Raw genomic sequence first — 13,687 nt, forward strand, 5'->3', positions numbered from 1 at the left:
AAAATAAAACCAAAGTTCAGAGGCACCTTAAAGACTAACAACATTTATTCCAGCTGGCCCTTTCATGAGTTAGAGCCCACTCATGAAATCTCCTGCTGGAATAAATGTTTTTTTGTCTCTAATGTGCCACTGGATTTCTGTTTTGTTTTGCTAGAATAGGCAGCTATCCTTCTGGAATTCTTAGGACCTACCCCAATGTACTTGAGGTCTTTTGTGGTTCATATGAGGAAATAGGGAAGTTGGTTCAACCTAGAGATACAATATTAATTGTTAAATAATAATTTAACATTGAAAATGATACACTAGTGTAAAATGTTCTGTCTATAAAATGGCATGATGCATTTCATGTATAAAAATGTAATGACATACTAGTAATATGTCATAGGCTTAACAAGACAAATCAGAAAACCCAGAAGTGATTGGGGTACCTGTTGGCCATCATCATTGGGCTTATGTGTACAGCTGTTCTAGGGAAGGGAATGTTCATGGACCCCATGAGCATGTGCTGCATATGTTCATGGACTTCATTAACTTTGGTTAGTAGTGGAACCTCCATTTCCCTTTCAAAGCACTGTGCTTTTACTACATATACAAAGGCTCATCCTAAAAATATTAATGTTAATCTGTGGTGGTTTAATTGCTTTTTGACTCACACAGTAGTCACATGGGAGAACACAGTAAAACTTCATGAGTAATGTGTGGTTGAATAGTTTATTACCATCAGGTTCATACAATTAAAGTGCATTCCTTAAGAGACTGTAGCTTCTGAGTGTGGTTGCATATTTTGTTCCAAGTAGCTTTCCCTTAGATCATCATTTAGAGCCATAACCCCCAATTGCTGGCACTGGGCTAGTCTCTTAATGACCTCAGAGATATTACACATCATAAAGTGGTCTGGTGAATGTAGTATAAGACCTCACATGAACACATGGAGCTGCCTTATACTGAATCAGACCATTGGTCCATCAAGGTCAGTATTGTCTACTCACACTGGCAGTGACTTTCAAGGGTCTCAAGCAGAGGTCTTTTACATCACCTGGTCTTTTTTAACTGGAGATGCTGAGGATTGAATCCAGGACCTTCTGCATGCCAAACAGATGCTATACCACTGAGCCATGCCCCTTCAAAAACCTCCTGATCTTGAATTTGACATCATTCCTTTAAGGCTTAAAAAAAGAATTTTCATTTTTTGACAAATTGTTGAAGTTGTGTAAAGGGTTTTTCTAGATGCAATAAGCCTGAACTCTCCCTAGAAGCTAAAATGACTAAGCTGAGGCTATTGTACTGTGTTCACCTTATGATAAAACTCACTGGAAAAGATAATAATGCTAGGAAAAGTTGAAGGTAGCAGGAAAAGAGGAAAACCCAGCATGAGATGGATTGACTAAATCAAGGAAGCCACAGCTCTTGGTTTGCAGGACCTGAGCAGGGCTGTTAACAACAGGATGGTTTGGAGGTCATTAATTCATATGGTCACAATAAGTAGTAAACATCTTGATGGTACTTAACACACACACACAAAGGTAGTTACATTATCAAGCATTGCCTTTTTATTTGAATGTTGGGGTTAATCACATTTTTTCCAGGTTTGCCTTAATAGTAGGCACATTTTCAAATGTCTTAATGCTTAATTTGCATGTCTGCATATCCTTCCATATGTAATATTCTTATAAAACTATCATTACAAGATACTCCACTAAGGGGGTGGTGCTCAGCCTTTCCAGACCTGGGACTCACTAAACATGGAACCCACAGAGCAGCAAGCATGTCACAGGAAACCATATGACCGGAAGAGGGGTAGTCAGTGTGAGGATCTCACCAGTGTCAAGGTTAGGCCCATGAGCAGTAATCAAAAAGTGCTGGGGACAGGAAATGTAAGCCAGTCACCAGGAGGTGTACCTGTATAATGAATGGGGGTGGGGGGAGAATCCAAGGATGGGCCTCTCTACCACTTAATGATCTCACCTTGCTGTTGTGCATCTTCTCAGCATACATATAAAGAGATGCAGCAGAAATGGAACCCTTGCTCTCTGTTCAGCAAGCCTTTCCAAAAGGCTGGACAAAAAGTAATTCTATAGGGTCTCACTATTCAGCAGAAGGGATTGCCCCCCAGAGAGTCCCAATCCATGGACTGAGAACCACTGCACTGAGGTTTTCTCATTGCATGGTCTTATAGAGATAACTTTTGAAGAGACATATAGGCGGCTTCCAGACTTAAAGTCTGAGCTGGATTTTTCCTGCCCCCAGGGCACCTCCAATGATTGGGCAATTGTTCCACAATGCCTGTTTTTACTTTCCTTTACAGACTGCTCAGTTTTCAGCTCTCTCTCTCTTTTTTTTGGGGGGGGGTTCTGTTGCACTGGAGCAATGGGGCATTTTAATGCCCCCACTGGTACCCATTGACTTATGTAGTCACTGCTCCCAAAGTCCACTGGCAAATCATACGTTGCCTACATGTCTCCTTTTGATTAGTTAGCTGCTTTCCCAGCACAGCCAATCAAAACAACCATGTCTGATTGTTTTGATTGGCTGTGCTGCTCTTCCTCCCCTTTTTGAATTACAGACTGTAGCTAAAGAATGCAGCATAGCTATGATTATGGCTGAGTGCAGGGCTAAGGAGATATTGCTTTGGAAGGTTATTGTTGAGGTTCTTTGAAGCACCCTTACCCTCATCCTGCCCTGTTCATCAGTAAAGAATTTTACTGAGTTTATGCTCCATTCATTATTACTGCACACCAATTTTGTTGACAGAAAGTGTGTGTGTGTGGGGGGGCAACCATATACTGTACAGGAACCTCTTTTGGCCACTGGAGAATGGGGATGCATTCTTGGCTCACCATTCCCACCCAGGGCTTGTTGGACTTCTGGCTTCCTCGCCCCTGCCTCAGCTTGTGGGCCTGCAAGGGGCTCATCGGGCTGCCAGCTCTCTCACTGCTGCCCTGGCTTGCCACCTGCACCACACCGAATTTGAAAATGGCACCCAGGCACGGTGCTCAAATGTGCTCTTGGGAATGTACCATGAGGTAGCAAGACAGCGATTGGCTGCTTGTTCTGGTTCTTCTGACTGGCCACAACACTTAATTTAGTGTATGTGTGGTCGAATGCTAGATTACTGGAACACTGGCCTACAATTCTTTTTAAAAGAAATCATCGCCTACTCTGCCCAACATGGAGAGGTGGGTGGAGCACTGTGAAATGGCACAGGTATTTCAGACTGCTGAAAATCTAAAATCAAGCCATTTTAGGGGGGAAAAGGTTAGGGGAAAACAAGTTTCAGAAAGATTGGGGGGAGGGCAGAAAAACCGGGACAGCAGTAGAGCACCTGTACAGTGTAGTGTTTAAGAGTGTCAGACTAGGATCTGAAAGATCAGAGTCCAGGTCACTTGTTTTTTTAAACACAAATACATTTTCTGGTTTACTGAAGAAATACTACTTTCAGCTGTGAACACTATATTTAAAACATTATCCATTCTAGTATGATTAGACTTATTGCAATAACTACATGCTATTGCTGTGAAGTTTAGAGTTTCTCTCCCAGTTCTGCAGCAGGAAAAAAGTACTTACTTCAAACAGTCATCACAATCAATACTGCCTGTGGTCTCCTTGATAGTACGTTCAGAAACGAAAGCTGGATATTCAGTGTCACAAGGCTCCAGGGTTTGTTTCAATCGCTGAGCTGAAGCAAATAAAAAATGATTGATGGAATATGGTAGTAACTTTACTCACAATTTGACAGTGTAATATACTATATCAAACACCTTGCAGAATATGAAAACATTACTCTGCTTCTGCCACCCTGTGATTTTTATAGGTAATGCATAAAATGTATTTTGTAATTAACAAAACACATTTATAGAGAGGAAGTCGATTTCTGAAAGAAGTTCCTAAAGAGATATCCATGATTTGTCCTTAAAGAAACTTGTTTAAACTTTAGTTTTCACATCATAAGTGATACACCTACTTTTCTGAACTGAATGAGTATACCTTTGCATGAAAAAGGATTCCATAGCTCCACAACATCATATAAGGCAAAAATGAAAGACGCCACATATGAACCAAACTGCCCCTAAAGCACAACTAAGAAATGGTCTACTCTTAGTGCTCTGTTCATTCTGGCATAGGGCTGTCAATCTCCCAGTGGGACCTGGAGTTCTCCTGAAATTACAGCTCCGGGCTACAGAGATCAGTTCCACTGGACAAAACGGCCACTTCAGAAGGTGACCTCTGGCATCATATCCCTGCTGAGCTTCCTCCCCAGACACTACCCCCAAATCTCTAGGAATTTCTTAAGCCAGAATTGGCAACCTTGTTCTGGCAGCACTAATGTCTCTGGTAACAGCAATCTAAATAGCTTTGGTTGTCTTGTTCCCTGGCTACATGTGGTATTAAGCCCAAAGCACCTAACATTGCATCATAACTATATCTAATAGTAAAGTAGGTGGCTCGTGCCCACCACAAAAGCAGCAGAACCATGCCATCCACAGACAAACGAATTCCCAAAGTTTGAAGAAAAATATGAATTTGTTAATTTATCAACAGGAAAATGAATGCTAGCAAAGTAAGAAGGGCTGAATACTCTCCAGGTGGCACAGAGTATTGAGAGCAGAAAAATATGGCTTTCCTTCTTTACAAAAAGGGAAATCCCCAGATAGGCAGAGTAAGGGCTGTACATGCACAGCTCTCTATCTGGGAAGAGCAAGGGTAACTACTTACCTCCCTTTTGCCTGGCCCTAAATTAGCAATGCAGGAAGCAAATTTTCACATAGCCTTGCAAAGCCCAACATTGCCAGTGTTATAGATCCCAGCCATGCATTTTGCAGCACTTTAGGTAAATTTGTCCTATAGAGAAACAACCCTATAGGGTTGAGGTGAGGGGATAAATGAAAACCAAGTGACCTACTGCCTTTCACACCATGATATTATGGGGCAAATTCCCTAAGGCACTGAGTTTCCAAGCTCCAGGGTGTTTTAGAATCATAGAGTTGGACAGGGCCATACAGGCCCTGTTCAATGCAGGGTTAACCTTGCGCAGTTCTGTTTTCATCCAGACGCTTCTTGAAGACCGTCGGAAAGGGGGGAGCAGTCGCTGCAACCCAGCACCTTGAATTCCTGAGAAATTCAAAGCTATAGATAAATCCTTATTTTTCCCAGTCTACCCTCAAATGGGCACCTCTCTCTACCAAATTGCTGTATAGTGAACTCTCTCCTACCCTAGTGTTATGTAGTCAGATCACTGTATGGCAAGATTTCCCATCTTTGGTTTGAAAAAAATTAGGTTGCTGTTTCCCTCTTTGAGCTAGGGTTGTTAACACTGGCTTGGGAAACACCTGGAGATTTGCAGGCAGAGTTCGGGGAGGATGCTCAGCAGATACGAGATTCCATAGAATCTACCCTCTGGAAAGTTAGATTCAAGTCCAGTAGCACCTTAGGTTCCACTTTAGAAACCAACAAGATTTTCAGGGTATAAGCTTTTGAGAGTGCCTACTACTAACCAACTCCCCTAGGACTGCCAGCTCAGCCAATTCCAATCTATAAACATGTTGCATTAAAATGATACCTTTCTGGTTATCAGGATGAGGGGGTACTTTCCAGCATCTTAGTAATTAAAGAAGTAGAGTAGGTGAAGCGTATAATTACATGCTCTGCTTCTAGCTATAATGTGAATGAATATCCTTTAGATGCAGTATCTTTATCTAGTGAGGTAATGGCAACCTTTGCCCTTAAGGAAGGAAGGTTGTGAGTTAATAATACAGCTACTTCTGTAACACTCATTTATTTCTCTTTGCTTTAAGTAAGAGAGCCACTGACCCAAAAAACATTTCACTGGACATTGTGAGACAGTTTAAACTATGGGATTTGTAAGAGGTCACCTAAGGACAGTACATGCACATTGGCTGCAATCCAAGGATCTAAGAGCAGAACTGATGGCTATATCCAGCAGAGTCTGATGCATTCTTCCCTCCCCTTCTCCTATCAGATTGTTAGCATAGAAGATTATGAAATATTAGCAAATGCCCAACACTATGACAGATGGCAGAGAGAGGAACAGGGAAATTAATTGCATATCAGTGTGTGTGCCGAATACACACTGTCAGTAGGAACTGGTCAGGGTCAGGGATAAGAAGGTTTTTTTGCTCGTTGCAACACTACTGTAATCGAGTCCTTCATCCATAATAGCGAGTCAGTTGTTTGTTTATGTGTCAAAAAAGGGTACATGTGAACAGGGGTTAACCCCTATTCCTCATGAGACCAAGTTTTGCCCTTTTCAATTGTGCCCAGATTGCAGCCTAATTAATCAGCCCCATAGAGCCAGTGAGAATCAAATCTGATCACATCTACGCCGTTTATGATGTTCATTGGCCTGTTCCTGTTCCAGGTGCCATTTCTCGCTTACATCACCCTAACAGAATAGGAGTTGCTGCAATATGTGTCCTTCCAAGGAAGTCAAATCACATGGTAGGGGACCACTGTGTGACTCCTTCCAGGGCGCCCCAAAGTGTGGTGTGCATGTGGATCTGGGACTTCTGGTGTTGCTGGAACAAGGGAGACAGAACAGACATTCTATAATGCCAGTGCTGCTAAAGTAAATGTTAGAAAAGGCCCCTAGAATCGCAGAACCAAGGAACGTTTTTGATATATGTATCTATAAAAAGAGAGTGGCTTTGAACATGAATTGCAAATGTTAAAGAAGTATTACAAAGTAAGCGCATGAATAATTAATATTCTTTAATCAACTTTTAGTTACAACCATTGGATAATACAGTTGGATAATATAGTATAACCAGGAAAAACAAATGCTGCTGTACAGTATTCCAGTAGCTTTGTCTTAAAAGTTGTTTTTCACTAAACATTTACCTTTATGCACAGTAACTTCACTACAGTTTTAAAACAAGCATTAGTATAAGAGAGCTAGATGTGGATGCAGTCAAACTGCTTACCCTGAAGTAGTCTCCATCATCTTACCACTCTCAAACCACAGGTTTCATGTCAGTGCTTATCATAAGCACAGTGATTTTGTTCCTCTGGTTTCCTTTTCCAGAGCAGAAAACTATGAAGCTCCATAGCACACATGAAGCTCCATGACCTTTTGGGAATGTGGCTTTGGGTTTACAAGAGCACAGAACTCATTTGTTAATGGAGTCACACTTACCCTTTGCTGTTAGATCTGAGTGCCACCAGTTGCATAGATTAAATTCCACCAGAAACCTAAACCACAAAAGATCAAATAGATCATGTGATTACATCTGACATTTTTATATCACTAGCTGTCAGTAATGTGATTCCTTTCATCCTATTCAAAATAAAGACAACTATTAAATGTAGCCCAAGAGAAGCTATTGTTTTCTACTAATGTCAGCTCTCTCCCCATCAACAGTATCTTGCAATTTTGCAGCAATTAGCATTATACGGTATCAGTGGTATACCACTTAATAAGCAAATGTCTTGACATGAAAAACTGTTATGATTCTAGTGTATCACAGCCTACAACAATTTGATGCATTACCATTATTTACAGTTATCATAATTTCTTTTCTATGGGAATAAGAAACACCGGATAAAAGGGGACTATATTCTGTATAAACATGAACAGGATTGTAGTATCAGTATATTATGATTGCCTATAAAAGGCCAGGTGGTTAAAAATTTCCTTGCTAGACCATACAAGTAAAAATAATTACAAATAATTAGATATTTTTTATAGTTGTATCGGGACTGATTATCCAGTGGCGAGTTGAAAACTTGTCCATGTAGAACTTTCCCATAAAAAGCTATGTACTGCAAAATCTGTCAATTTCTAGTGATGAGCACATTAATTATTTCTGATAATCACTATCCAAAGTACTGGGCTTTTTATTTTTGTTTTTTGTACAGCACTGCAAGCTGTACATTTTGAATCTGTTTTAAAAGCTAACTGATAATTCTCTTTGCGATTAAGACAAAAACAAATTTAAAAGATTGTCTCTGTACACAGAACTGATGCCTACTCGAGAACTTCATGTCTCTTCATTTGAAATATTATTAAAGACAAGGATTTAATATTGCGTGAGAAAAACACCTAGATCTTCCAATAATTTCAACTGTACTAACCAGTAGGTTGAAAACCCTTAGGAAATTACAGAGCAACAGAAGATCCTGTGGGCAAGTATACACTTTTCTGAACAGCCCACCCAAGCAGCACTGAAAACAGCCAAATATTCATATTAGATTTAACCGTAACCACAACAATAAATTTAGTTTCTATTTTGCAAGCCACTAGAACAAGAAAAACAGAAGTTTTTAAAGTATGTTCTAAATGTTCCAAAAATTATACACACACGAGATTTCTCTCTGTCTCTAGCACATGCACACATGCTCATACACACACACATGATATAAAAGAAAGATAATCTTAAAATCTTGATAAATTTTACTTACAAGACAAGTTCAGTCACTATCCACTTTATTGCAGCAAAGAAGGCTTTATATGGCTAGAGAGAAGCAATTTGCTTAATCAAAATGCCAGAATAAACAATATTTATACAATAGAATGCACACAATCTATTCTCTTTATCTAGAAAGATTATTTTAGCCAATAAACACAGATTTCTTAAGAAGTCAAATACCACAGCTCTAGGATGGCATTTTAATGTTTTACTATCACCATATTTTCAAAAATGAAATTAAAATGTATACTGCAAAGATCACCACTGAAATAAATAAATAAATAAATAAATAGTTTTTTTTAACGTTTTCCCTTCTTGGGGCTACCATTTTTCAAGCACACGTAATATGTATTGTAAATTTTCTGTATCATCATTACCAATAAATATAAAGAGAAAAGAAAAACTGTGCCCAGTTTAATTTTAACTGAGTGAAAACATGAAGCAGTGGTATTTGAAAGCTACAGATTAAGGGAAATAAAGACACAAAGAAAAAAAAGATATTGCAGATTTTTATATCATGCTTTTCCCTAAGAAAATTAAAAATAAACTGTGGACAGCTACAAAAACATTCTTTATTATTTAGTTCCTAAAGGAAAGTTTTGACACAGGATGAATCTGGAAAAAGATAAGCACTTATGAAGTACATGTGATCAATAGAAAAAACATTGACATTTTATATTTAGGGAAATTTAAACATAAGGACTTTGCCGCTACCTGGTGCAAAGCAAAAACGTTTGATGTTGGAATGGGAAGTCTGGGGACATTGCACAGAAAACTGTAATGTGGTTTAAACAGCTAAAGTGCTATGGATGTACTAGCAGGGACTAGCAGGGACATAAAATATTACATTGATGATTTCTAATGACAGAGTAGGCTGAGTAAAAGAACAAAGTTCTTCGCAATGTCACTTTAGATAAAGAATCAAAAATTACTGAAAGTCCTTTAAGGAACACTCCTTCAGTAGCAAAGAATGGAGGCCCAAATGGGTAACTAATGCCTCCTACTCTGAGATAGTTTTCTGGGTCTTCCATTAATAAAACAACTGAGCACTTTCCCCTTTCTTCAAGGTAAGATTTGCAGTAGACCTTCCAAACTATCTCTACCCCAGTTATACCCAAACAAACAAACAAACAAACGAAAAAACCCTAAAATGACATGTTTATTCAATAAACCATGAAGGTTTGGGGTGTTTCCATCATTTTGTTTATACAACCACTGAAGAAATTGAGTGTACAAAGTTATTCCACCCAGCTTGTAAAACTTTAAAATTTGAAACAAATTCTGTTGAATAAAGATTTCCAAGCAAATTGATGACTAGTATTCTAGATACTTTATTGTTCCAAACCCACTAAACAATGTCATTCTATAAGTTGGAAATTCTATTTAAAAAAAAAACACACACATAGAAGCAAAAGGTATCTTCCATTAAATTATTCAATAACCATAGCCCCAATCTTGCAGTGAAGAATGAATTAATATATATGGAATCTCTTGGATTTTAATAAAGGTATGTCTGGAGGAAGAACCCCAGATGCAGGACTACAAGTTAAAGGGTTAAACAATGAATCTCTTGTTCGTTTTGTGGTTGAAATGTTAAAACAGTCAGAAGCAGTTAAACTGTGGACTACTGAAATAATTCCCTTTATATGTATGTGTGTACACACACACGTATATATTTACAAACTCCAGAAAGCAGGTGTTCATAACAAAGAGGACATACAGATAAAGTCTTAGCTTTCCTGCTGGCTATTAGAAAAAAGCTACTGTAGAATATTTTGAAATGGCAAATGTGGAACACATTGCATTTATTTTACCAAACCACTTTTCTTGTGACATGGGATAATGCTGAAAAGCAATTCCCAGTATACTTTCCAAAGAATATAAGGGGGGTTATGAGAATTCCAGTAATACAGAGACAAATCATATCACATTTGTGTGTGTTTGCAATCTTTTAAAATGTGATTTAAGGGAGGGGTGCTCATAATGTTCACCATACTTACGTCCAGTAAGCTATGGGCACTGTCGGTACTTTCTTTGTTTGTTCTACACATGGCTTGGTAGTCATAAAGAGTAATTCTATAGAGAAGAACAGAAAACTGCTTGACTAAAAGTAAGAAAACACACCAGGGGGAAACAGGGGGAAATACAACAGGATTTGCCCTCAAGGCAGGTTGAGCAAAATAAAAATTTAAAAGGAAGTGGTAGGGTAAGAAAGGATCGTTAATATACATTCCAGACAGGGAAGAATAAAAGGCAAGGGGGGAAAAATTCCACAAATTCTGTAAGAACTTAATTAGGTTGTGAGACAAATAAATATGTTATGATGGAGTAAAAATAAGGGTTGGTTGCACACAAAAAATGAGAAAGAAACAACAGAAGGGAAAAGGATAAAATGCACTCTGTGTGATGTTCCAACAATTAATTCTTCATTGCAAACAAAGGGCACGCACCAGCCTAAGTTAAGGCTGCCAACAGTCCTGGAGAAAAATGTCCTGTCTCTTTGCTATAAGCTTAATGGGATGTTATTTACTAGATATTTCCCTCCATGCTAGGGTTGCCAGGTCCCTCTTTGCCATCAGCGGGAAGTTTTTGGGGCAGAGCCTGAGGAGGCCAGGGTTTGGGGAGGGGAGGGGCTTCAGTGCCATCGAGTCCAATGGCCAAAGCAGCCATTTTCTCCTGGTGAACTGATTTCTGTTGGCTGGAGATCAGTTGTAATAGCAGGAGATCTCCAGCTATTACCTGGAGGTTGGCAACCCTACTCCATGCCCTGAAAAAGGTTCAGCTGCCCATTTCCACATTGCATTAAGCTGCTATTAAAGGGAGAGGACATTCTTTTCCAGGCCTGTTGGGAACCCTCATTTCAGTATGAGAGTTTAGCATGTGTTCAAATTTTTGCCATTATAGTCAGTGGGACTTGTACATATTGAACTTTGGCTGGATTGATGCCCTAAGACTGCATTTTAGCTTTGGGAAGCAAAATCAGCCATGCATTTGAGAAGCAAGCAAATGGACTGAAATATTCTTGCATCCTCATGTCTAGAAAGACAAGATATTCTTTGTAGCCTCCTAAGATGTAGGGGGCTGAAAACTCAATGGAGTAATCAAAGCCAGAGGAGAGTTTTCATTACTTCTGCCAAAGTATACAGACAGCTCTACCAAATAAACCACATTTACACTTCTAATTAAACCAGCCCAGAATCAGTACAACAAGGAATGAGAGGAGTTTACTTTATTTCAAACAAATTCAGTAAGTATTACAGAGCGTGATGGCATCTGAGTGATGAAAGTTCAGCTAGTTGTCCATTATCTCTAATACCATGTTTATTTGTTTTACACATCAGACAAGTATAACAGACATAATCTGTGGCCGATTTATGGGGCCTTTTCTGTGGTACTGTAAAAGAATCAGGTGGTGGCTTTAGATATGGGAGACCCAGCTTCAAATCCACATAGAACTTGTCTTGGGCAAAGCACTATGTATTAGCCATGCCTAAGCTACAGCATTCATTCAAAGACAAATAAATATTTATAAGAAATGGCAAAACATTTTGTATTCTTAAAAGTTCTACAGAAAAAAAAATAAAAAAAAATAAACTTTTCATTTTTCAAACACATTGCGACGGGCATATGATATATATGACAATCATTGCCAAGCTGTATCCATGAGACATAAAACCGATTACTACCAGCACACAGACAGATGTAGGGTTGCCACCTGCTTTCTACCTGGACAGTAAGGGTATTGAAAAAACTGTATCCACTGACTAGATCAGAATGCTTAAGTTCTATGAATGGTTGAGGGAGGGTACGGAGAGTTCCCCTTGCAGCCCAGGCCTCCTCTGCTTTTACTTGGCTCACAACAACACCTTGTACTCAGAGATATACTGCTTCGAGAGTTGGGGGATCCATTTAAATCTCTTGGCCAGTAGCATTTAATCGTCATTTCCTTGATGAAAATAATAATAATCTAAGCTAGGTTTTATAGAATTCCTTCCAAAGGCCATAATTACACACTGGGTACGAATCAGAAATCATACCATCAACTGTGACCCATGATCAGGGTGACATTATTGTTTATTGATAATTTAATGTTTTAATTATGTATACCATATTTTTTCCCCAAACTGGGGGTCGTCTTATACATAGAAGCCGGCCATTGCCTCTGGCCTCTTTCCCCACTCACTCTCTTCCCTGCCCAACAGCTGACAGGTGGGGAAGAGAGTGAGCGAGGCAAGAGGCTGGTCACTCTGGCCGGCCGGCGTCCAGTGTTCAAACCAGTCGCCACTGGCCCTGCCCATCAGCTGTCGGGCGGGATGGGCAGCGACCCAACACCAGGCGCTGGCCGGCCAGGGTGACTGGCTCTTTCCCCGCTTGTTCTCTTCCCTTCCTGTCAGCTGATGGGCGGAGAAGAGAGGGAGTGTCGAAAGAGTCCTGTCGCCCTGGCTGGCCAGCGTCCGGCGTTCAAACTGGTTGCCACCGGCCCTGGGTGGGTGGCGACCGCTTTGAATGCCAGATGCCGGCCGGCCAGGGTGACAGGACTCTTTCGCCCCCATGGATAAGACAACCCCTATTTTTTTCTTAATTTTGGGTTCAAAAAAATAGAGGTCATGCTTATACAGCTTCCCTACTGATCCAAATGCCTGACTTCAGGCATGAGGGAAGAAGGAATTTCCTGTGCTGACTGAACTCTTTCCTTTCCACCATTCCCATCCCCAGTTGTTTCAAGAAATCTTGGGAAGTCTGGAGCCAAGAAGGGCAACCCTAACATCTGCAAAAGATATTAAGAAGCTATAAATTAATGTGCCAAAAAGAAATTCAGCAAATTTTCATAGTTCTATCATAGTTCAACTGAATCTTTTGAGTTTCAGAAATTGCAATAGATCTGTTATCATTTTTGAGCATATATCAGTTTCCCAGGTGTCATGGGTCACACTTCCCATTGTGACATGGCCATGGGAGTGGACCTCTGGGACCTGTAAATGCAACAGACTATCCTGTAGCAAATGTTCAGCATTACTGAAGTATATTCTTTCAAAAATGCTGCACTGAATTAAATGTTTAAGTCCTACAGTAATAACATTTCTGTAATAGCTTTGTAAATTAAATTTTTATTTTGTGTATATTTTTCTCTTATCTGGAAAACATTATTACTCGGCAGGTTTGTCTATCATAGACATAGACAGATGTTCTCAATATATCACAATTCTTGTTTCTCATGAACTGTGGAAGAGCTCATGAAGGGATTGAAATTTGCCATGAATTTC

General features: G+C 39.6%; 1 protein-coding gene across 2 annotated transcripts in view; it reads right to left on the reverse strand.

The window, feature by feature from the left end:
* Nucleotides 1–13,687, reverse strand: part of CACNA2D3 (calcium voltage-gated channel auxiliary subunit alpha2delta 3) — a 698,701-nt gene that overhangs the window by 20,505 nt on the left and 664,509 nt on the right. The window contains exons 32-35 of one of the 2 annotated variants that reach the window (XM_056853929.1): nt 10,424–10,499; nt 8,416–8,468; nt 7,151–7,206; nt 3,565–3,676 (exon numbers count right to left, since the gene is read on the reverse strand). In XM_056853929.1, coding sequence (XP_056709907.1) covers nt 3,565–3,676; nt 7,151–7,206; nt 8,416–8,468; nt 10,424–10,499 — 297 coding nt within the window. The remainder of the gene's footprint in view (nt 1–3,564; nt 3,677–7,150; nt 7,207–8,415; nt 8,469–10,423; nt 10,500–13,687) is intronic. The other variant, XM_056853938.1, reaches the window with a different exon arrangement.

The sequence above is a fragment of the Euleptes europaea genome, chromosome 1 (assembly GCF_029931775.1).
Source record: "Euleptes europaea isolate rEulEur1 chromosome 1, rEulEur1.hap1, whole genome shotgun sequence".
Taxonomy (NCBI): domain Eukaryota; kingdom Metazoa; phylum Chordata; class Lepidosauria; order Squamata; family Sphaerodactylidae; genus Euleptes; species Euleptes europaea.